General features: G+C 36.7%; 1 protein-coding gene across 1 annotated transcript in view; it reads right to left on the bottom strand.

Moving 5' to 3' along the window:
• SLC30A8 (solute carrier family 30 member 8) overlaps positions 1–22,005 on the bottom strand; it is a 46,306-nt gene extending 24,301 nt beyond the window's left edge. The window contains 2 exon segments of the mRNA NM_001370759.1: positions 8,970–9,169; positions 21,569–22,005. Of these exon segments, the coding sequence (NP_001357688.1) occupies positions 8,970–9,169; positions 21,569–21,639 (271 nt within the window). The 5' untranslated portion in view covers positions 21,640–22,005.
• Positions 22,006–23,502: the final 1,497 nt, after the last annotated feature.

Raw genomic sequence — 23,502 nt, 5'->3', positions numbered from 1 at the left:
TTGAGTCTGACTGCGTCCCCACCCACCAACACAAGTTACTCTGGACAGCACAGGGGAAGCTCCCTGCAGTTTGGAGCTACTGCAGGGACTACCCAACATGACAAAATGGAAGAATTCTCAAAAGAAACTCCAGGAAGTAGTGACAGCTAATGAATTGATCAAAAATGATACAAGCAATATAACAGAACAAGAATTTAGAATAATAGTCAAAAAATTAATTGCTGGGAATCAAAAAAGCATAGAGGACAGCAGAGAATCTATTGCTACAGTGATCAAGGGACTAAGAAATAGTCATGAGGAGCTAAAAAATGCTATAAATAAGGTGCTAAATAAAATGGTGGTGGCCATAGCATGGATTGAAGAGGCAGAGGAAAGAATAGGTGAATTAGAGGATAAAATTATGGAAAAAGAGGAAGCTGAGAAAAAGAGAGATAAAAACTATCCCGGAGTATGAGGGGGGAATTAGAGAACTAAGTGATGCAATCAAACAGAGAGCAAGAGAAAGGGGCTTAAGGTATACTTGAACAAATCATGGCTGAGAACTTCCCTGATCTGGGGAAGGAAAAAGGCATTGAAATCCAAAAGGCACAGAGAACTCCCTTCAGACGTAACTTGAATTGATTTTCTGCACCACATATCATAGTGAAACTGGCAAACTACAAGGATAAAGAGGGAATTCTGAAAGCAGTTAGGGATAAAGAGGCCCTGACTTAACAAAGGTAGACACATAATGGTAGTAGAAGACCTATCTACTGAAACTTGGCAGGCCTGAAAGGAATGGCAGGACATCTTCAATGTGATGAACAGAAAAAATATGCAGCCAAGAATCCTTTATCCAGCAAGTCTGTCATTCAGAATAGAAGGAGAGATAAATGTTTTCCGAAACAAACAAAAACTGAAGGAATTCATCACCACTAAACCAGCCCTACAAGAGATCCTAAGGGGGACTCTGTGAGTGAAATGTTGCAAGGACCACAAAGTACCAGAGATACCACTACAAGCATGAAACCTGCAGATATCACAATGACTCTAAACCCATATCTTTCTATAATAGCACTGAATGTAAATGGACTAAATGATCCAACCAAAAGACATAGGGTATCAGAATGGATAAAAAAAACAAGACCCATCTATTTGCTGTCTACAAGAGACTGATTTTAGACCTGAGGACACCTTCAGATTGAAAGTGAGGGGATGGAGAACTATCTATCATACTACTGGAAGTCAAGAGAAAGCTGAAGTAGCCATACTTAGAGAAACTAGACTTTAAATTAAAGGCTGTAACAAGAGATGAAGAAGGGCATTATATAATAATTACAGGGTCTATCCATCAGGAAGAGCTAACAATTATAAATGTCTATGCACCGAATACAGGAGCCCCCAAATATTTAAAACAATGAATTACAAACATAAGCAACCTTATTGATAAGAATGTGGTAATTGCAGGGGACTTTAATACTCCACCTACAACAATGGATAGATCATCTAGACACACAGTCAATAAAGAAACAAGGGCCCTGAATGATACATTGGATCAGATGGACTTGACAGATATATTTAGAACTCTGCATCCCAAAGCAACAGAATATACTTTCTTCTTGAGTGCACATGGAACATTCTCCAAGATAGATCACATACTGGGTCACAAAATAGCCCTTCATAAGTATACAAGAATTGAGATCATACCATGCACACTTTCAGACCACAATGCTATGAAGCTTGAAATCAACCACAGGAAAACGTCTGGAAAACCTCCAAAAGTATGGAGGTTAAAGAACACCCTAGTAAAGAATGAATGGGTCAACCGGGCAATTAGAGAAGAAATTTAAAAATATATGGAAACAAATGAAAATGAAAATACAACAATCCAAACACTTTGGGATGCAGCGAAGGCAGTCCTGAGAGGAAAATACATTGCAATCCAGGCCTATCTCAAGAAACAAGAAAAATCCCAAATATAAAATCTAACAGCACACGTAAAGGAAATAGAAGCAGAACAGCAAAGACACCCCAAACCCAGTAGAAGAAGAGAAATAATAAAGATCAGAGCAGAAATAAACAATATATAATCTAAAAAAAACTATAGAGCAGATCAATGAAACCAAGAGTTGCTTTTTTGAAAAAATAAATGAAATTGATAAACCTCTAGCCAGGCTTCACAAAAAGAAAAGGGAGATGACCGAAATAGATAAAATCATGAATGAAAATGGAATTATTACAACCAATCCCTCAGAAATACAAGCAATTATCAGGGAATACTATGAAAAATTATATGCCAACAAACTGGACAACCTGGAAGAAATGGACAAATTCCTAAGCACTCACACACTTCCAAAACTCAAACAGGAAGAAATAGAAAATTTGAACAGACCCATAAACAGTGATGAAATTGAATCAGTTATCAAAAATCTCCCAACAAATAAGAGTCCAGGCCCAGATGACTTCTCTGGGGAATTCTACCAGGCATTTAAAGCAGAGATAATACCTATCCTTCTCAAGCTGTTCCAAAAAATAGAAAGGGAAGGAAAACTTCCAGACTCATTCTATGAAGCCAGCATTACTTTGATTCCTAAACCAGACAGAGACCCAGCAAAAAAAGAGGACTACAGGCCAATATCCCTGATGAATATGGATGCAAAAATTCTCAACAAGATACTAGCAAATCGAATTCAACAGCATATGAAAAGAATTATTCACCATGATCAAGTGGGATTCATTCCTGGGATGCAGGGCTGGTTCAACATTCACAAATCAATCTATGTGATACATCACATTAATAAAAAAGATAAGAACCATATGATCCTGTCAGTCGATGCAGAAAAAGGATTTGACAAAATTCAGCATCCCTTCTTAATAAAAACCCTTGAGAAAGTCGGGGTAGAAGGAACATACTTAAACATCATAAAAGCCATTTATGAAAAGCCCACAGGTAATATCATCCTCAAAGGGGGAAAACTGAGAGCTTTTTTCCTGAGATCAGGAGCACGACAGGGATGTCCACTCTCACCGCTGTTGTTTAGCATAGTGTTGGAAGTTCTAGCATCAGCAATCAGACAACAGAAGGAAATCAAAGGCATCAAAATTGGCAAAGATGAAGTTAAGCTTTCATTTTTTGAAGATGACATAATATTATACATGGAAAACCTGATAGACTCCACCAAAAGTCTGCTAGAACTGATGCATGAATTCAGCAAAGTCGCAGGATACAAAATCAATGTACAGAAATCAGTTGCATTCTTATACACTAATAATGAAGCAACAGAAAGACAAATAAAGAAACTGATCCCATTCACAATTGCACCAAGAAGCATAAAATACCTAGGAATAAACCTAACCAAAGATGTCAAAGATCTGTATGCTGAAAACTATAGTAAGCTTATGAAGGAAATTGAAGAAGATACAAAGAAATGGAAAAACATTCCATGCTCATGGATTGGAAAAATACATATGGTTCAAATGTCAACGCTACCCAAAGCTATCTACACATTCAATGCAATCCCAGTCAAAATTGCACTAGCATTCTTCTCGAAGCTAGAACAAGCAATCCTAAAATTTGTATGGAACCATAAAAGACTTCAAATAGCCAAAGTAATATTGAAGAAGAAGACCAAAGTGGGAAGCATCACAATCCCAGACTTTATCTTCTACTACAAAGCTGTAATCATCAAGACAGCATGGTATTGGCACAAAAACAGACACATAGACCAATGGAATAGAATAGAAACCCCAGAACTAGACCCACATAAGTATGGCCAACTAATCTTTGACAAAGCAGGAAAGAACATCCAATAGAAAAAAGACAGCCTCTTTAACAAATGGTGCTGGGAGAACTGGACAGCAACATGCAGAAGGTTGAAACCAGACCACTTTCTTGCACAATTCACAAAAATAAACTCAAAATGGTTGAAGGACCTGAATGTGAGATAGGAAACCATCAAAACCTTAGAGGAGAAAGCAGGAAAAAACCTCTCTGACCTCAGCCACAGCAATTTCTTACTTGACACATCTCCAAAGGCAAGGGAATAAAAGCAAAAACTGAACTATTGGGACCTCATGAAGATAAAAAGCTTATACACTGCAAAGAAAATAATCAACAAAACTAAAAGGCAACTGACAGAATGGGAAAAGATATTTGCAAATGACATATTGGATAAAGGGGTAGTCTCCAAAATCTATAAACAACTCACCAAACTCCACACCCAAAAAACGAGTAATCCAGCGAAGAAATGGGCAGAAGGCATGAATAGACACTTTTCCAAAGAAGACATCCAGATGGCCAACAGGCACATGAAAAGATGTTCAACATCAATCCTAATCAGGGAAATACAAATCAAAACCACACTCAGATATCACCTCATGCCAGTCAGAGTGGCTAAAATGAACAAAACACGAGACTATAGGTGTTGGAGAGGATGTGGAGAAATGGGAACCCTCCTGCACTGTTGGTGGGAATGCAAACTGTTGCAGCCACTCTGGAAAACAGTGTAGAGTTTCCTCAGAAAATTAAAAACAGACCTACCCTATGACCCAGGAATAGCACTGCTAGGAATTTACCCCAGGGATACAGGAGTGCTGGTGCATAGGGGCACTTGTTCCCCAATGTTTATAGCAGCACTTTCAACAAAAGCCAAATTATAGAAAGAGCCTAAATGTCCATCAACTGATGAATGGATAAAGAAGTTGTGGTTTATATATACACTGGAATACTACTTGACAATGAGAAAGAATGAAATATGGCCTTTTGTAGCAATGTGGATGGAACTGGAGAGTGTTGTGCTAAGTGAATTAAGTCATACAGAGAAAGACAGATACCATATGTTTTCACTCTTATGTGGTTCCTAAGAAACTTAACAGAAGACCATGGGGGAAGGGACAGGGAAAAAAAAAGTTAGAGAGGCAGGGAGGCAAACCATAAGTGACTCTTAAAGACTGAAAATAAACTGAGGGTTGATGGGGGGTGGGAGGGAGGGGAGGGTGGGTGATGGGCATTGAGGAGGGCACCTGTTGGGATGAGCACTGGGTGTTGTATGGGAACCAATTTGACAATAAATTTCATATAAAAAATATAAATGCAAAAAGCAGAAAAAAAGAAACCAATTAATTCTGATTGCTATCTATGATAGTGCAAAAGACAAAAAACAAACACAAATGAGAAAACAAACAAAAAAAGTTAGCAAGTTCTGTTTTCTTCCAGTCTCAAATAATTACTAATTTGATCCGCCTTTTGTGTAATAGAAAATGAAGGCAAAAAATTAGTAACATTATAACGGTAATAGTGGTAATAGTGTAGTCATAGCTTATGATACTATATGCCAGGTAGTTTCTGGTATTCCTTTTACATTAAAAAATAAAATAAAATAAACTCAAAAATAATATATAAATTCAAATAAATTAAAATAAATAAATATTAAGTCAAATAAATAATAAAGTCAAAACTTTTAGACTAAGTGCATAGCTAAACATAATTTTATTATTAATAAAAATATGGGATAAAAATAATCAGAGAAGGATATAACTCAAGATATTAAAACATGCAATAAGACTACAACCTTGAAGAAAGATGGAGGAAGTAACAAATATTTTTAAAGGCAAAATTATGAATTAAAAATAAAAGAAAAATTTAGATAATATATTCGATAAATAGATATATCAATAAATTAGACATCTACCAAGTTAAATCAAGGAAAAGAAAATATTTAAACAATATTAAAATGAGAAAGTAGAATAAGAGAGTTTTAGTATTAAATTGTCATGTTCCATTGTATGATAATAAGTTGGAAAATTTCATTGAGATGGCTGACTTTGGAAAACACAAATGACCCAAACTTACTCATGAAGTAGAAATTTTGAGTACATCAATAAATGAGGAAGAAGCAAACAAACATATGTTAAAAATTATTTCCAAGAAAGTCTCCAAAGCTAGACAACTTACCAGGTAGTTCTTAAAAAGGAAGAGGTAGTTACAATGTTACAAAAATGGTTTCCATTTCCTATAAAAAGTGTCATTAAAACTAAACTTTTCATTTTCATATGTGTAACTCTAATTCAAAAACTTAGAAAAATAGCCCCATAACAGAAAACTATAGTTAAATTTCAATTATCAATAAAGATAAAAAAAATCCTAAAGATAATATGAGTGGCCCAGATTGAGCAATGCGTTGAAAGAATGGTCCACCACAGTCCATTTGAGTGGCACTGTAATGAGAGCCTATGAACATGAGCCCCAGAATTCAGACTGCCTGCCCACTTATTTACGAGCTGTGGTACTCCAGTAGAGGCCTTTACTGTCTGTGTTTCAGGTTCCTCATCTACATAGTGCAAATAATAATAGACCTACCTCTCAGGGATTTCAACAGGATTAAGTAAAGTAACACGATGGAAAGCATTCATCACAGTTTCTGGCACATAGTAAGCATTAAATAAATATTAGTTATTATCATCGTAATGCCAGAAATGCAGAGATTGTACTATATTAGGAAATCTCTGAATATAACACACACCAGCAATGTGTCAAAAAAAATTTTAACAGAATATGTTTAAAAGAAAAGGTACTTGACAAAAGTCAACAAGCATCCTTGATTATTTGTTTATCGTTTAAAAACTAAGGGGAAAAAAAAAACACTTCATTAACATAGTGAAAATACCTAACCTCTCAGGAAGCATTTCACTTAACAGTTAACTCATTGAACATAAGATTTGATTTAGCATAAGATATTATTTAACATGGTAAAAATATGAAACATTTTTATTATTGAAAAAAAGAGAAATATAATAAAACAAACACATCTAAATAACCTTAGCAAGAAATAGGCTGTCCCTGTACTATAACAAACAAATAAGCAAACTAACTAAAATTGCAAGATATTGATGAGAGACGTAGAGTATTTGGATAAATGGAGAAACGCCATGTTCCTAGAAGAGAAAACTGAGTATTTTTAAAAGATCTTTGTTTCCAAATCAACTTACATACCAGTAAAATCATAATTTGATTTTGGAGGGAACAGAATACAATGGTTCTTGTGTTCAATTAGAATAATAAACAGAAATAAGTAGCCTTTTCCTTTTTTCTATTAAACAAGGAATAATAAGGAAAGAACAGATATTATAACATATAAATGTACATTAATTAAATATGTTACTACTAACAGAGAATAGCAATACAGATTGATGAAACCCACCTTAGAGCCAAACCCTGTTCTTTATAAAATATTGATAAGTGATGAAAAAAACATCAAAAATCAATGGAAGGAGTGATTAGTTATTCTATAAATAATGCTGAAAACTTTGTTAACTATTTAGAAAAAGAATCTTTAGTCCTTAGAGAATATTTAATCTCACAAAATAATTTGAAATTACATGCAAAAAATTGAACAACAAAATGGTATTTGTCTTCTCAGTAGGCAGGAACCAAAGCACTAAAGTAGTGAGAGCAATAAAATAAATCAGCTCAAAATGGAATGTTTCATACAATTACATATATAAAACATTAAAACTTACCCACATCAAACCAAAAACTAAAAAGTAAACAAAAAACTAGAAGAGTACTTATAACAAGTATAAAAATTTCAATATCCTAACAGTATAAAGAGCTCTCAGAGATCAGAACAGAACATTATAAATTATCTAAAAAAGAAATGATCAGGAGACATTAAGAGGCAAGCAGGAAATGCAGCAACAAAGTGAAATACAGATTACTAATAAGCTTGCAAAAAATATTCTAACAGTAACAAAGAAATGAATTTAAAATAAAGCATATTCACCTATACATGAATAAAGATTTTTAAAAGATTAAAATATGGGGAACCAGGTGGCTCAGTCAGTTGAGCATCCAACCCCATTTTGGCTCAGGTCATGATCTCACGGTTCACGGGATTGAGCCCCATGTCAGGCTCCACGCTGACAGCACAGAGCCTGCTTGGGGTTCTCTCTCCCTTTCTGTATGCCCCAACCCTGCTACTGCATGTTCTCTCCTCCCCCCCCCCAAATAAATAAACTTTAAAAAATAAATAAATAAAAGATTAAGGGGCACCTGGGTGGCTCAGTTGGTGAAGCATCAGACTCTTGGTTTCAGCTCAGGTCATGACCTCACAGTTTGTGAGTTCGATCCCTACATTGGGCTTCACATTGGCAGTGTGGAGCCTGCTTGGGACTCTCATATTCTCTCTCTCTCTCTCTCTCTCTCTCTCTCTCTCTCTTTCTCTTTCTCTCTCCCTCTCTCTCTCTCTCTACTCCTCCTCAGCTTGTGCTCTCTCTCTCTCTCTCTCTCTCTCTCTCTCTCTCAAAGTAAATAAATAAGCTTAAAAAAATAAATAAAAGATTAAAATAAGTTTTGATAAAGATTTGGACAGTAATGCTCATGTACAGCAGGCAGACATATGAATTGTTTTAAGCTTTCTGGGTAGAAGTTTGGCAGTATGAATCAAGAAGTAATAAAAATATTTATATCCTTCAATCAATTTTTCCACTTTTAGGAATCTCTTTCAAGGGATTAACCAGAGAGGCAGGCAGAGTTTTATTCACGAGTTTTCATTGCAGCATTGTTCATAGCAGGGGGGAAAAAAACTCCTTAAATTTCTAACAATAGAGACATGGTTATGTAAATTACAGTGGAGCATATTATAGAATATTGTTCAGGCATAAAAATGTTTTTGAAGGATATTTGATGGCATGGTCAAAAGCATTCAGTATGCCCTCAGTTATATTTTAAAAACCGAGTTATGAATAGAAAAATATATTGTATAAAAATACTCCACAATGTTATTAGAGGTTAGTACTCAAATGTGGGATGGTAATGAATTTTGTTTCTTAATATTTTCCAACTTATCTACAATGAGCATATTGTTACTCCATACTTACAGAAAATATGAAATCTTTCTTTAAAAGAAGAACTTACGTAACCCTCCTGCAATGATGTGGGGTTTTGTCTGTTTGCTAGTTTAATCAGAGAAGTCTTTTTGAATAATACTCACCCACGGCCTCTGCAATCATGAAAACGAAGCATATTCCTGAAGCAGCACAGAGTTTCCACTTGGCATAGACTTGCTCGTTTGCTCTGTTCTCTGTGGCCTTGGAGTTGCTGTGGCAGTGATAGATGGCTCCTGAGTCCAGCTCCTCTGGCTTCTCTCCAGGACATTGATTTTTATTCAAGGATTTCTGCTGGAGTTCCACGCTATGGATGAGTTTGACAGAAGCAAGAAGTGAACACGGTTGCAAACAAATGCCTCACTGACAGCCCTACCCATTCTCAGAACTGATAGAAGGACATTTGCTAACTAGATAGGAAGTTACAGTTCACAGCTCCTTCTATAAGAAATATCAAGTGTAAGGAACAAGCAAGAAATTTCCTTCTGAAGTCTCAACTACTAAAGGTTTTGCTTTTTTATTCAGCCAAGCTATACCAGCAGTGATTAAGAGATGTTAAAGGAACAGGAGAAAGGAAGCAGATACATTTTGATGCATTTCCTTACAAATTACTCCACTTTGAAAGGATTTTGGACCCTGTGTTACAAATTTTAAAAAGCAGGGGTGAAGAGCAATGTTAGATATGTGCGTATGAGCCAGTCTGAAGATTCAAATACTATCACATGCCCAAACTCTTCCTTTCTTCTCCACACCAACACTGTTAATAGATCATAGCACTTTCTCCTGTTGAGTCCCTCTTGACCCCCAGAATCCTTCTTAACACAGCTTTGCACACACTGTCTACCAATCTATCAAAGCTGTATTGTGAGTTGAACCTACTTACACTTCCTAAAGCAGGCAGTATATATCAGTTCTTCTCAAGTATAAAGCATTATTTACAGGCTGGAATAGAATTCTAGCATTTCATAGATGGAAAGATTATAGATACCATTTAGTCAATCCCATAGTTTCTTTATATATATATATATATATATATATATATATATATATATATATATATATAATTTATTGTCAAACTGGCTAACATACGGTGTGTAAAGTGGACTCTTGCTTTTTGGGGTAGATTCCCGTGGCTCATCGCTTGCACCCAGGGCAACAAGCACCCTCCTCAGTGCCCATCACCCATTTTCCCCTCTCCCCCACACCCCATCCACCCTCAGTTTCTTCTCTATATTTAAGAATCTCCTATGGTTTTCCTCCCTCCCTCTCTGTAACCATTTTTTTCCCTTTCCCTTCCCTATGGTCTTCTGTTAAGTTTTTCAAGATCCACATATGAGTGAAAACATATGATATCTGTCCTTCTCTGACTGATTTATTTCACTCAGCACCTTCCAGTTCAATCCACATTGCTGCAAATGGCAGGATTTCAGTCTTTCTCATTGCCAAGTAGTATTCCATTGTATATATAAACCGCATCTTTTTTATCCATTCATCAGTTGATGGATATTTGGGCTCTTTTCATAATTTGGCTATTGTTGAAAGTGCTGCTATAAACATTGGGGTACACATGCCCCTATGCATCAGCACTCCTGTATCCCTGGGGTAAATTCCTGGCAGTGCTATTGCTGGGTCATAGGGTAGATCTATTTTTAATTTTTTGAGGAACCTCCACGCTGTTTTCCAGAGTGGCTGCACCAGTTTGCATTCCCACCAACAGTGCAAGAGGGTTCCCATTTCTCCACATCCTCGCCAGCATCTGAAATTTCCTGAGTTGTTCATTTTAGCCACTCTGACTGGTGTGAGGTGATATCTCAGTGTGGTTTTGATTTGTAGTTTGTTAGCTGAAGTAATTAAGGTTCAGAGAGGTTAAGTAATTGCCCAAGGCCAAATAGCCAGCAAACAACAGAACTGGGATTCTGATGATGTTAATAGCATTCAGGATTTTGAACAGTTCCAAATAATCTCCTTTTTTAGAATAGGAACCATTTGGCAATAGGCACATAGAATATTTATATCTATAAATCTTTGCCTTTGTAATGTGATACATACCCTTAGAATAATAATTAAAAAAAACATGTCATGTAGCAGTGTGGGTCACCAATGGCCATCAACTCAGAGGAACATGAGAACTAAAAAGGAAGCATGATAGAAGTTTCCCTTCCTTTATGCAGAGAAGGCAACATGACCAAGACAAGGTCACCAATTGTTCTGGCACTGTTCATATGACCATATGATTTGCTGAAGCCATAGGAAGCTTTGCTTTATTTTATACTTTTCATGAATCTTGTGGTCAGAGAAAACCAGGTGGTGACCAGGAGAAAGAACTTATTCTGGAGCCGTGCAGAAGGCAGACCAAGGCAGGAATCCCACTAAGGGTGCAGCCTCTGGGCAATGCCACAAGAAGAAAAGTACAAGAAATCTGGCCAATTTTACTTTTAAACCCTGCTTTGTTGTCCCAGACTCTGAGATTAACCAATATGGATTTACTCTGAGCTGAGATTGCTCTTCGAGGTACTAAGCAGGGGATCCAAAGGTGGGCTTCAGAGGGTCCATTGAAATTGGATGCAGTGTGTTCATACGTGTGTCTGTGTGTGTTTTATGGTGGCGGCGGGGGGGGGGGGGGATGCAGGATCCCACAGTCTTCTCTGGGCTCCTAAAAGGGTCCATAATCCTCCCCATTAGAGAAAAATGGCCTGGGTACCTATAGATGCAGAATAGGCTCTTGATATAAAAAATGATGTGAATCCTAAGAATTTTAAGAAGGTTCTACAAAGCAAATGCTATGATGCATCAAAAAACAAATTGTGAATAAATTACCATAGATTCCCACAAATTCAAAGATGGTTGAAGCTCAGAAGGGTAGGAGTAGTAGACCTGAGCAAAGAAATTTACTGTAGTATCAAAGAAAAAAAAGGGGGGAGAAAAACAGGAGAAATAGGGAAATATTCCAAATTTTTCTTGTAATAGCCTACAAATTTGAGTTTATTTCTTAAAATATGAATTAGAAAATGGAGCTTTGTTTTGTAATCTTGGGGAAGCCTCTCTTTTTCTTTTGTATTTCATTTTTGCTTGATGATAGACATTAAACTCCCTTATTCTATGTCTCTAAAAATAGAGCTGGTAATACTTTTCACCCTCTTATTTCATATATTGACCATATAAAATCAATCCCATTTTGTACTTTCACATCACTTCTCCCAAGAACCTCCAGTCACTATGACTGTTAGAACAGGAGATGAAAGCTTGGGTCCCACCATGCATTTCCCACACTTCATGTATTCATTCATTCATTCATTCATTCATTCATTCAACAGATATGTGCTGCATGCCTGCAACATACCTCCACTATCAGAGGTGCTAATGACACCATAGTCTTTGAGACTAAGCTCCTGACCTAAGAAGCTTGTATCCTAGCAGAGGGACACAAACTGTAAGCCAGCAGATAGTTTCAGAGGCTGTGTGGTATGATGGGCAGTGACTGGGTAAGGGAAGGTGGGGCTGCTTTAAACAGAGTGGTAATGGGGGTGCACTTCTGTAGAGATACTGCCATGGTGAGTTCAAGGGTAACCGGGAGTAGACCTACATGCAAGAGAAACATCAAGTGGAGGGTGTTGCTGGGGCAAGGGCACAAAGGCAAGAAAGAGATTGTCTTGTTCAAAAGCTTGGCTTGACGGAAAGGGAACTACATATGTGGCCACTGTGGTGTGAAGAAAGAGTAACATTGGATGATGTCAGAGAAGTAGGCAGATGTTAGCTCATGCACAACTCTGAGCCATTAAAAAAGGATTCACTTGGGCACCTGGGTGGCTCAGTCAGTTAAGCGCCAGACTTCATCTCAGGTCATGATCTCACGGTTAGTGGGTTTGAGCCCCGCGTCGGGCTCTGTGCTGACAGCTCAGAGCCAAGAGCCTGCTTTGGTTTCTGTGTCTCCCTCTCTCTCTGCCCCTTCCCCACTCACGCTTTGTCTCTGTCTCTCCTCTCTCTCTCTGTCTCTCTCTCTCTCTCTCTGAAAAATAAACATTAAAAAATAATAAAAAAGGATTTACTTTTCTTCAAATTCTACAGGAAGAAAGTTGGCAAGTTTCGAGCAGGGAAGTAACATTAGGTGGTTCACATTTCTAAAATGATCACTTTGGGTGATGCTTGGAAGGTTTGAGTATAAAGGGGCAAAACATGGAGACCATGTTTGGCTGAAGCAGAGAGGCTGATGATTTGGACCAGTGCGGTGACAAAGTAAATGGGAAGAAGTAGCCATATTTGAGTGCTATTTGGGACGTAGGATCCACAGGACATACTAATCAATAGCATCAGTTAAGGGGGAATGAGGAAGGGGAGGGACCGGAGGATGGCTCATGGATTTCTGGTTACAGCAGCTAGGATAAGGGCATGCCAGTTTCAGAGATGGGCTGAGTGACTGGCAGCACAGCGAGGGGGCTGCGAATTTGGGCTCTGACATCCCATTGCTAAGTCACCTCCCAGCTTTACCACTCACTAATCATATGACTGTAAGAAAATGACTTAACCTCTCTGTGCCTCAATTTCCTCACTGCAAAATGGTGATAATGATAACACCTCTCTCACAGGGCAGCTGTGATATTTTAGTTAATTCATATAAATATTTCAAAGTGTGTTTGGAACAAGGTAAATGCACCAAAAATGTGAATTTTTAAGTTAGTCTACCATTTTCACAAACTACATTATTATCATTGTTCTCGAGAAAGAATAAAGCAAGTTTTACTGCGAAATAACTTTTAGGCTAAGCATTTTTATAACAGAGCTTGAATAAACAAAAAGCAGGCTTTTCTTTTGTTGCCCCTTTGTCCACATCTATCATTCTAGATTCTACTCCAATGACAATAAATTATACAAATCATCAGTTTTGTATTAATTGACCCCGGGGCTGGATTCTCTAATCCTAAGGAGAGGATAAATGTCAAAGAAGGAGAAAACAGTCATAAATCCCTTAGCTGTTCCTGGCCCGTTTCCCCTTATCAACCACTGTGCTCTGTCTGCACTAGAAAGAGTCCTAAGTATTCAGCTCCTGGGACCTTGTCTTGAACACAGTAAATATCAGTACATATTTGCTGAGATTATACTTGATTCGATGTTTATGAAATATATGAGTGATGTGAAGAAGTGTTTTGAGGGGAGAGCTAGAGGGAGTGGAGAATAGAAATGTTTGCAGCATCAGATGTAATTTCTTATCCCAGAACAGGAATTCAGTTACCCTCTCCTTTTTGAAACAGCTTTATTAAGGTATAATTCATATACCACACATATGACCCACTTATGTACACAACTTAATGGGTTTTAGCATATTTGCAGAGTTGTGCGACCATCACCATAATCTAAGTTAGAACATTTCCATCATCCCAAAAAGAAACCTTGTACCCGTTAGCAATATTTCCCCAATGTCCCGATCTCCTTACATACAACCTTACCTTAGGCAAGCACTAATTTGCTTTCTGCCTCCATAAATTTTCCCATTCTGGACATTTCATATAAATGGAATCACACAGCATGTGGTTTTTATGAATGACTTCTTTCACTTAGCATAATGTTTTCAAGGTTTATCCATGTTTTAGAAAGTATCAATACATCAGTACTTTATTGCTTTTTATTTTCAAATAACACTCCATTGCATGGATCTACAACATTTTCTTTAATCATTTGATGGGTATTTAGGTGGTTTTGATTTGGGGTTTTTACTTTATTCATAATAATGAATAATGCTGCTATGAAAATTTGTATACAAGCTTTTTTGGAAGTATGTTTTCATTTTTATTGAAAAAATACCTAGCAGTAGAATTCCTGAGTCATAAGGAAACTCTATATTTAACATTTTGTAGAAATTGCCAGAATGTTTTTCAAAACACTATGCTATTATACATTCCCACATTCAATACTTGAGAGCTATCATTTCTCTGTATCCTCACCAACACTTGTTTTTGGTTTTTTGATTATAGCCATCCTAGTGGGTATGAAGTACTATCTCATTGTGGTCTTGACATGCATTTCCCCTGATGGCTAATGATGTTAAACATCTTTCATGTGTTTATTACACATTTGTATATTTTCTTGGAGAAGTGTCTATCCAAAGCTTATTTTTAAATTGGCCAATTTATCTTTTTATTATTGAGTTGTAATTGTCCTTTATATATTCTGATATATTTAATTTGCAAATATTTCCTCTCAATTTGTGGCTTGTATTTTCATTTTCTTCATTGTATTGTTTTCAGAACAAAAGATTTTAATTTTGATGCTCTGTAATTTATCTATTTTTTTTATCACTTATGCTTTTGGTGCCATATTAAGAAACCATAGCCTAACCCAAGGTCATAAGGTTTTATGCCTGTGTTTTCTTTTAAGAGTTTTATAGTTTTAGCTCTTACATTTAGCTGTCATTTGTTGTAGCTTTATATTAACTTTTGAAATCAGGAAATGATTTCAAATATTTTTTTTCAAGTGTGTTTCACTTTTTCTAGGCCCCTTTTATTTCTACATGAATTGTGGGATTATCTTGTCAATTTCTTCAGAAGGCAGATGAGATTTTAGTACTGATTGCACTGAACCTCTACATTACATTGGAGAATATTGCCATCTTAAAATTGTCTTTCAATACACAAACATGGGATATCTTTGCATTGATCTAAATAAAGATCTAAATATTCTTTAATTTCAGTGTTTTGTTATTTTCAGTGTACAAGTTTTGTACTTTGTTAAATTTATTCCTAAGTATTTTATTCTTTTTCATGCTATTATAAACTGAATTGTTGTCCTAATTGTATTTTCAGATTAGTCATTGCTACCATATAAAAATACAATTTATTATTTGGATATTATCTTGCTACCTGAAGCCTTACTGAACCTGTTCATTAGCTCTAAAGATTTTTAGTGGATCCCTTAGGATTTTTATATACTAGTTGATGTTATCTGCACGTGGTGTTAAGTTTTATGTCTTCCTTTCCAATCTGGATGGCTTTTATTTTCATTTTTATTTCTGTCTTGCCTGTTTGCCTTGGCTAGAACACTCAATAAATTGCTGAGTAGAAATGGTGACAATGGGCATCCTTGTCTTGTTCCTGATATTAGGGGAAAGCTTTCAGGCCTTACCACTAAGTATAATGTTAGCTTCAGATTTTCCATAGATGCTTTTTATCAAGTTGAAGAAGTTACCTTCTATTCCTTGTTTGGTGAACACTGTAATGAAAGGCTGTTGAATTTTGTTGAATGCTTTTTCTGCATCTAATGAGATAATCATATGGTGGTTTTTGTCCTTTATTCTATTAATATGGTATATTACTTTGATTATATTTCAAATGTTAAATCAAGAATTCATTACTGGGATAAATCTGACTTTGCCATGGTTTATAATTTTTTTATATCTTGCTGTGTTCAGTTTGTTAGTAGTAGGAGCAGGGATTTTTGAATCTATATTTGTAAGGTATATTGACCTGTAGTTTTATTTTCTTGTTATAGTTTTGTGTTTTGCTATTGGTGAAATATTGAAATATAAGGTGAATTGGAAAATGCTCATTCTTTTTTATTTGTTGGAAGAATTTGTGAAGAATTGGTATTAATTCTACTTTTTATGTTGGTAAAAACCACCAGTGAAGACAGCTGGGTTTGGGATTTTCTTTGCATGAAATCTCCTTATTACTAATTCATTATTTTTATTTATTATAGATCCACACAGAGTTTCTATTTTCTCTTGAGTTAGTTTGGTAGTTTGTATCTTTGTATAAATTTTCCATTTCATCTAATATTATATATATTTTATATATGCAATTTATTATCAGTTAAGAGAAGAAAGAAAAGTAAATACACTATCTTTTATAATTACATTCACTGATGCTATTTGGTTTTTATGTGTTGATTCAAATTAATGTCTGGTGTCTTATTTTCAGCTTGAAAAATTTTCTTTACTATTTATTGAAATGTGAGTCTACAAGCAAAAAAACATCTGTTTTTGTTCACCTGGGAATGTCTTCATTTCACCTTCATTTTAGAAGATAGTTTTGCTAGATATAAGATGATTGGTTGACAGCCCTTTTTGTCATTTTCTTTTAGCCCTTTCTTTTAGCCCTTTAAATATGACATTCTACCACCTTCCAGCTCCTTTGTTTCTGCTAGAAGTCATCTCATCTTACTGAGATGCTCTTGAACATGATGAATCTTTTTCTTCTCTCTTGCTGCTTTCAAGGCTTTCTCTTTGTGTTTTCCTTTCAGCATTTTCACTGTGATGTATCAGAGTAGATCCATTTTTCCTTAATTCTTCTTAGAATCTGTTGACCATTGTGGATGTGTGGATTAATATTGTCACCAAATTTTGGGAAATTCCAGCCACTATTTCTTCAAATATTTTTCTCCTCCTTTTTTTTCCCTCTCCTTCTGGTACTCCCATTATGCTTATGTTAGGGCACTTAATGATTTCCACATTTCCCTGAGGTTCTGTTACATTTCCTTCCTTATTTTTTCTCTGTGTTCTTTATATTGCATATCTATTGATCTATCCTCAAGCTCACCCATTCTTCTGCCAGCTCTTATCTACTGCTGAGCCCCTTTCACAATTTTTTTATTCTACTTACTGTCCTTTTCTTTTTTTTTAATATGTAATTTATTGTCAAGTTAGCTAACAGTGTATATAGTGTGCTCTTGGCTTCGGGAGTAGATTCCCATGATTCATCGCCTACATACAACACCCAGTGCACATCCCAACAAGTGCCCCCCTCAATGCCCATCACCCATTTTCCCCTCTCTCCCACCCCTCCATCAATCTTCAGTTTGTTCTCTGTATTTAAGAGTCTCTTATGGTTTGCCTCCCTCTGTTTGAAATTAGTTTTTCATCTTCCCTTCCCCTATGGTCTTCTGTTGGGTTTCTCAATGAGTGAAAATATATGATATCTGTCTGTCTCTGACTGACTTATTCTATTTAACATAATGCCCTCCAGTTCCATCCACATTGTTTCATATGGCAAGATTTTATTCTTTCTCATGGCCGAGTAGTATTCTATCGTACTCACACACCACATCTTCTTTATCCATTCACCAGTTGATGGACATTTGGTCTCTTTCCATAATTTGGCTATTGTTGGTAATGCTGTCTTTTCAACTTCAGAATTTCCATTTGGTTCTTTTTCTTTTTTATGATTTCTGTCTCTTTATTGACATTCTCTCCTTGATGAAACATTGCATCATACCTCTCTTTAATTCTTTAAACATGATTTCATTTAGTTCTTTAATCATATTTATAATGACTGCTCTGAAATCTTTGAATTCTAAGTTCCATTTCTGGGCCCTTTCAAAGGAAGTTTCTATTACCTGCTCTTTTATGGATTATTCTTCACTGTTTCTTTGCATGTCTTAAAATATTTTGCCTAAAATTGGATGTTTTAGATAATACACTATAGCAGTTCTGGATATTGATCTCCTGTGGGCCTGTTGTTGCTGCTGTTTACTTGTTTGCTTTTTTATTTGTTTAGCAATGACTTGTCTACTTAAGTGGAATCTATTTCCTCTGACATCCCCTACATGTACAGCTTCTGTTATCATTTGCAAAAGGGTGCAGCCTTGGGGATGCACACAGTCATCTTTACCTCCTACCCCCACCCCAGCCCAGGGATGCTGATCTTTTTTAATCATGTTTGCTGTGATTCTCTCTTTCCATGGTCTCATTGTTAAGCTTCTGGATGCTCTGTTTAAATGGGTATCATATCTAACAGTTGACCTATGTAATCATTTATTGATTAGTGTTTTCAACAATGCCCTGAGGCATAAATCTCTCCACAATACCATCCAATTAAAGCTGGACCATTTGTTAGTCTGCTCAAGCTGCTATAACAAAATAACACAGACTGGGTAGCTTAAACAACAGAAATTTATTTTCTCATGGTCTGAAAGTCCATGATTAAAGTGCTGGAAAATTCATTTTCTGGCAAAAGCTCTCTTCCTAGTCTATAGATAGCTGCCTTGCTACATCCTCACGTGGTGGAGAGACAGAGAGAGAGATCTCTGATGTCTTTTCCTCTTTTATGAGGGCAGCAGTTCTACCATATCAGGGTTCTATCCTAATGACTTCATTTAACCTTAATCACCTTTTAAAAGTGCTGTCTCCAGGAAAGTCACATGGGAGTTCAGGCTTCAACATATGAATTTGGGGGATGGGGGAGATACAAATATCCAGTCCACAGCAGGCTCCTTTACAGGGAGGGTATATTTAAGGCCATAGGAAGGAGAATGAAGACTAACCAAAAGCTGACACAAAGCTCCCAGACATGTGAGCAAAGCCATCTTGTATCTTTTGGCACCGTTCAGACACCAGCAGAATGCACCCTCATGAGCAAACCTCACTGACCTCATATGGGGCCTTGAGGAAATCCTGACCCACACACAGAACTATGAATAATAAAATGATTGTGGAGGAAATCAAAGTCTATGTGACCTCAGGAGGAAATAGATTAAGGATTCAGGAGGGCACAAGATGAAAGTGTGTGTGCAGGAGATATGGAGGAGGTAGCAGACACTGAATTCACAAACAGGAGGCATGGATCCAGACCTCAACTCTGTCATAATTAGATATCTGACCTTAAGAAAGGCAGTTTTTCTCTTTGGCATTCAGGTTCCTAACTGATAAATCAGGAATCAGGATAAATCATCTCTCCCAGGTTTAACTGTTTTTATATGGAAACAAAATTAAAATGAGTTTGACAGTTTTTATCATCACCATATCCTGAAAATCATACCCATTTAGGTAGTGAAAGAGACTCTGTAACTATAAATGATTGGCTTTATTTGTGTAACAGAGTGTTAATGGTCTATTTTAATGAGAAGGGAAATAGTGTTATTTTAATAACATAGAGATGCTTTATTAATAGTGTCCATAGTGTTAACAATTGGTTGTCTAAAATTTCTGCCCGGGCGCCTGGGTGGCTCAGTCGGTTGAGCGTCCAACTTTGGCTCAGGTCATGATCTCACAGTTCATGAGTTCAAGCCCCGCGTGGGGCTCTGTGCTGACACCTCGGAGCCTGAGGCCTGCTTCGGATTCTGTGTCTCCCTCTCTTTCTGTCCCTTCCCTGCTCATGTTCTGTCTCTCTCTGTCTCTCAAAAATGAATAAAGTTAAAAAAAAATTTAATTTCTGCCTGACCTAAAATGAGGTTTGGTTATTTATGGTCTTAATAAATCACATCTAATATTATTTTTCTAAGAAAAATAATTTTTATAATGTGAGATAATAGATGTGCTAGAATCTATCATATGTTTTTAAACCAAAATTATAAATGTCCTATAAAAAGTCCCTTTACTGTTGTTCAAACATTTGATGCTCTCAAACACAATGTTATTACTCTTTAGAATATTAATTTGGTTCCACGAAACAAACAAAAACATTATACATACTATTAGTGGATATGTATTCTTTTAAGCTCTGCTCCTAACATGAATTCATTTCACATTTCCATTCATTCACCCATATGTACTAAGCATGTTTCTCTTTGCTCTTCATTCAGGTTGAACTCCCCAAACACACCAAACTCTTGTTCTTATATGTCTCTGTTTTTTTCCAGGCAATTATCTCAGTCTGGAAAAAGTCCCCTAACCTTATTTTCTCTCTCTCTCTCTCTCTCTTTCTTTTGTGTTTGTGTGTGTTTCAAATTTTTATCTAAATTCTAGCTGGTTAGCAAATCCTATAATACTGGTCTTAGGAGTAGAATTTAGTGGTTCATCACATACATATAACACCCAATGCTCATCACAAGTGCCTTTCTTAATACCCATCACCCATTTAGCCCATCCCCACCCACCTCCCCTCCAGTAACCCTCAGTTTGTTCTCTATAGTTAAAAGTTTCTTATGGTTTGCCTCCCTCTCTCTAACCCTATTTTCTCTGTGGAGTTTTCCTAACCTTACTCTCTAACTCCTTTTCATTTTTCAGTTCTTACTCTAGCACTTCTGAAAAGCTTTCTCTGACCCTTAAAGTCTTTCTCTGACCCTTAAAGTTTTCTTTGAGATATTCTTATTAAACACCACCAGAATGACACTTGCATGATGTTTTGTAATTGCCTATTCCCTATATAGGTTCCACATTAGACTCAAAATTTCAAGAGGACAGAGATCTGAGAGTAGGAATATCTTCTTCCTGTTATATATCCAGGTGTATTTAATCAATAGTAGTTAAATAAGGGGAAAATGAATGAATATATTGCATATAGTAATGTGGAGATATTAAATGGAACTAGAACTATATATCACATTAAATTCAGCTATATTTATTATAGTTGTATATATTTGATTATGTTATTTTGTGATTAAGAAAATAGCAATTAATTTAAAGATCAGTATAATCACAATTCAGTCACATAGTTTAAAAGCCTTAATTTTTTTCTAAATGCAATTTAGTAAAATTTACCTAGGACTTTAAAAATGGAATAACTTGAAGAAAAGAAAGGTAAACACATTGGATCGTATTTATGCCTATTTTCTGGAAGATAAACTACAGATGAAAAATATATTAATAAAATGTATCCTTTGTGCACTTAGGATATTTAAGGAATTAAATCCTGAAGAATTCAAGTCAGTCAAAAGTTTAACAAATTTTACAAAATGCCTCTGAGTTGCACAGCAAAAGTTCTCAATTTTGAAGCAGTAGGACCCAAGGGTTTACTGATTAGTCAAGACAGAAAATTGTGAAGCAGGAACAGATGTCTGTTACCTGTCTAGGGTGAAGGCATACATCTTAGTGGCTTTGTCATTCACAAGATAAGTTCTTTCAAGAAACTCCATGGTGGTCAGGATGAGAGCTTCTGCTCCTCGCTGTTGTTGAGGCTGCTCTTGTTTACCTCGCTGTCCAGTTTGGGGAGCAAAGCAGCATTACAACCCTTCACGTACTTTCCAAAGAAAAAATAAAAAGGCTTCCGGGATTTAGAATAACAAGCCTCCTACATCAATGTTCTTGGTAGGTCTGCTAAAATTACGGCCTCCTTGGACTGTCAGCTGGTCTCATTCTCTCTCCCCCAGAAACTCCTTTCCTACGGAGACCGGCAGGTAGAATCAGGTGAAGTGTGTGTGTGTTTGTGTGTGTGTGTGCCCACGTTTCCCATGCTATCTGATTCCATCGTGCTTCCTCAGAGGTAGAAGAGCTCAAAGGTTTCCTGCTAATTGCTGATGTGGGGGTTTGGTCTTTAGAACACACCTGGGTGAACTGCAGACACCTTTCTGTACAATAGTCTCATGTTTCTGCTTTCTTTTCCTTTCCTTTTTTTGAGGGGGCCCTCTCTCTCTCAACCTAAAAGCATTTCTCCTGAGATTTAGTTCTAAGATGACCTCTCAGCAGCCATCAGGATTTACTTCTCCTCTGCTAGGACCATTTTGGGATTTTACGACTGAAGGGAGGACATGGGTCATTAGTTACCGAAGTCTGTAATCTGAAACGGTTCCTGGTGCAGCAGCTTTGAAGCCCTTTTGACAGGCAGGTAAAGGGCAGACTCAGCTTCTAAATACATAACAGCCCTCAATCATACCTACAAGAACTGGAAGGATCCGTATTCTCCCTGGCCAGGGTATCCTCTGCTAAGGATAAAAGACTCACTCAAGGAAACTCTATCAGGCAAACAAATGACAACTCAGGAATGGCATCTTCTGAGTTAACCCCAAGAGAACTTCAACCCCCAAACTCCTAGGAATCCACATTTTATTTCATTTCATTACAGCACTTTCCTTTCCAAGTAAGAGAAGGGACTGTAGCCCAAGGGCAATAGCCCTTTGTGGTAGCATTTGTGTGGAGGCCAAAGAACATCCTGGACCGGAACGGATGCATGTGAGGGGTGAGGGTGAGTGCAGACTGGAGAAGAGGGCATAAATCTCCAACCGCTGAGTCTTCATTTCCTTCTCCTTCTGTCAACACTCACTTTCTAGTAAGAAAACTCAGAGTAGGGTAGTCATGGAATAGCCCAGTTGCCCAGCATCTTGGGAATCTGCGCACCATACCGAGCAGAAATCTGCCACAGTGGCCTAATAAAATAAATATTGTCTCTGAAGATGAACATGGGATTCAATGGCAGTTGCAGTAGCAGGGAGGGAGAGTCATCTTTGGCTGACAGTGAGAGCATCAGGTCTCCTATCACATCTTCAGTGAAGCTGTACATCTTTAAGATTTCAAACAGTGTCATCCATAACATAAATTCTAAGGTCTTTTCATATGACTCCGTTGCCTAACCAATCATTAACTTGGTTCTGACAGATGGAAACCAGATAAATGGCTGGAGGAAGACATTTTTCCTTGCAGGAGAAATTCTGGGTCTAGGGTCAGTAGAATAATCCAAAGTATTTCTTTTTCATTTTTCCTTACTCTTTACTTTACAAAGTAATAGGTTATTCTGTGGATGCAAAGCCGGAAACCAGAAAATAATTACTAATCCATCTGTGCGACATGTTGCCACATTTTGCAGCTTGAGTCATTTGTGAGCTGTTGCTACCACATATGAGAGAAATAGAATTCAAGTGAATGAATGTCAAAAGTGAAGAAACTACTTAAAATTAGGCTGAGATTCATTAAGAATAAGTGCAAGGAAGAGAAGATAAGCAGTATTCAAATACAGGAAAGAGAATATTTAGCTATAAATATCAATGGGAAAAAATTAATCTGGA

The sequence above is a fragment of the Felis catus genome, chromosome F2, assembly GCF_018350175.1.
Source record: "Felis catus isolate Fca126 chromosome F2, F.catus_Fca126_mat1.0, whole genome shotgun sequence".
Classification (NCBI taxonomy): Eukaryota; Metazoa; Chordata; class Mammalia; order Carnivora; family Felidae; genus Felis; species Felis catus.
The sequence above is the reverse complement of the archived record's forward strand: the minus strand, read 5'-3'. Positions and strand labels throughout refer to the sequence as shown.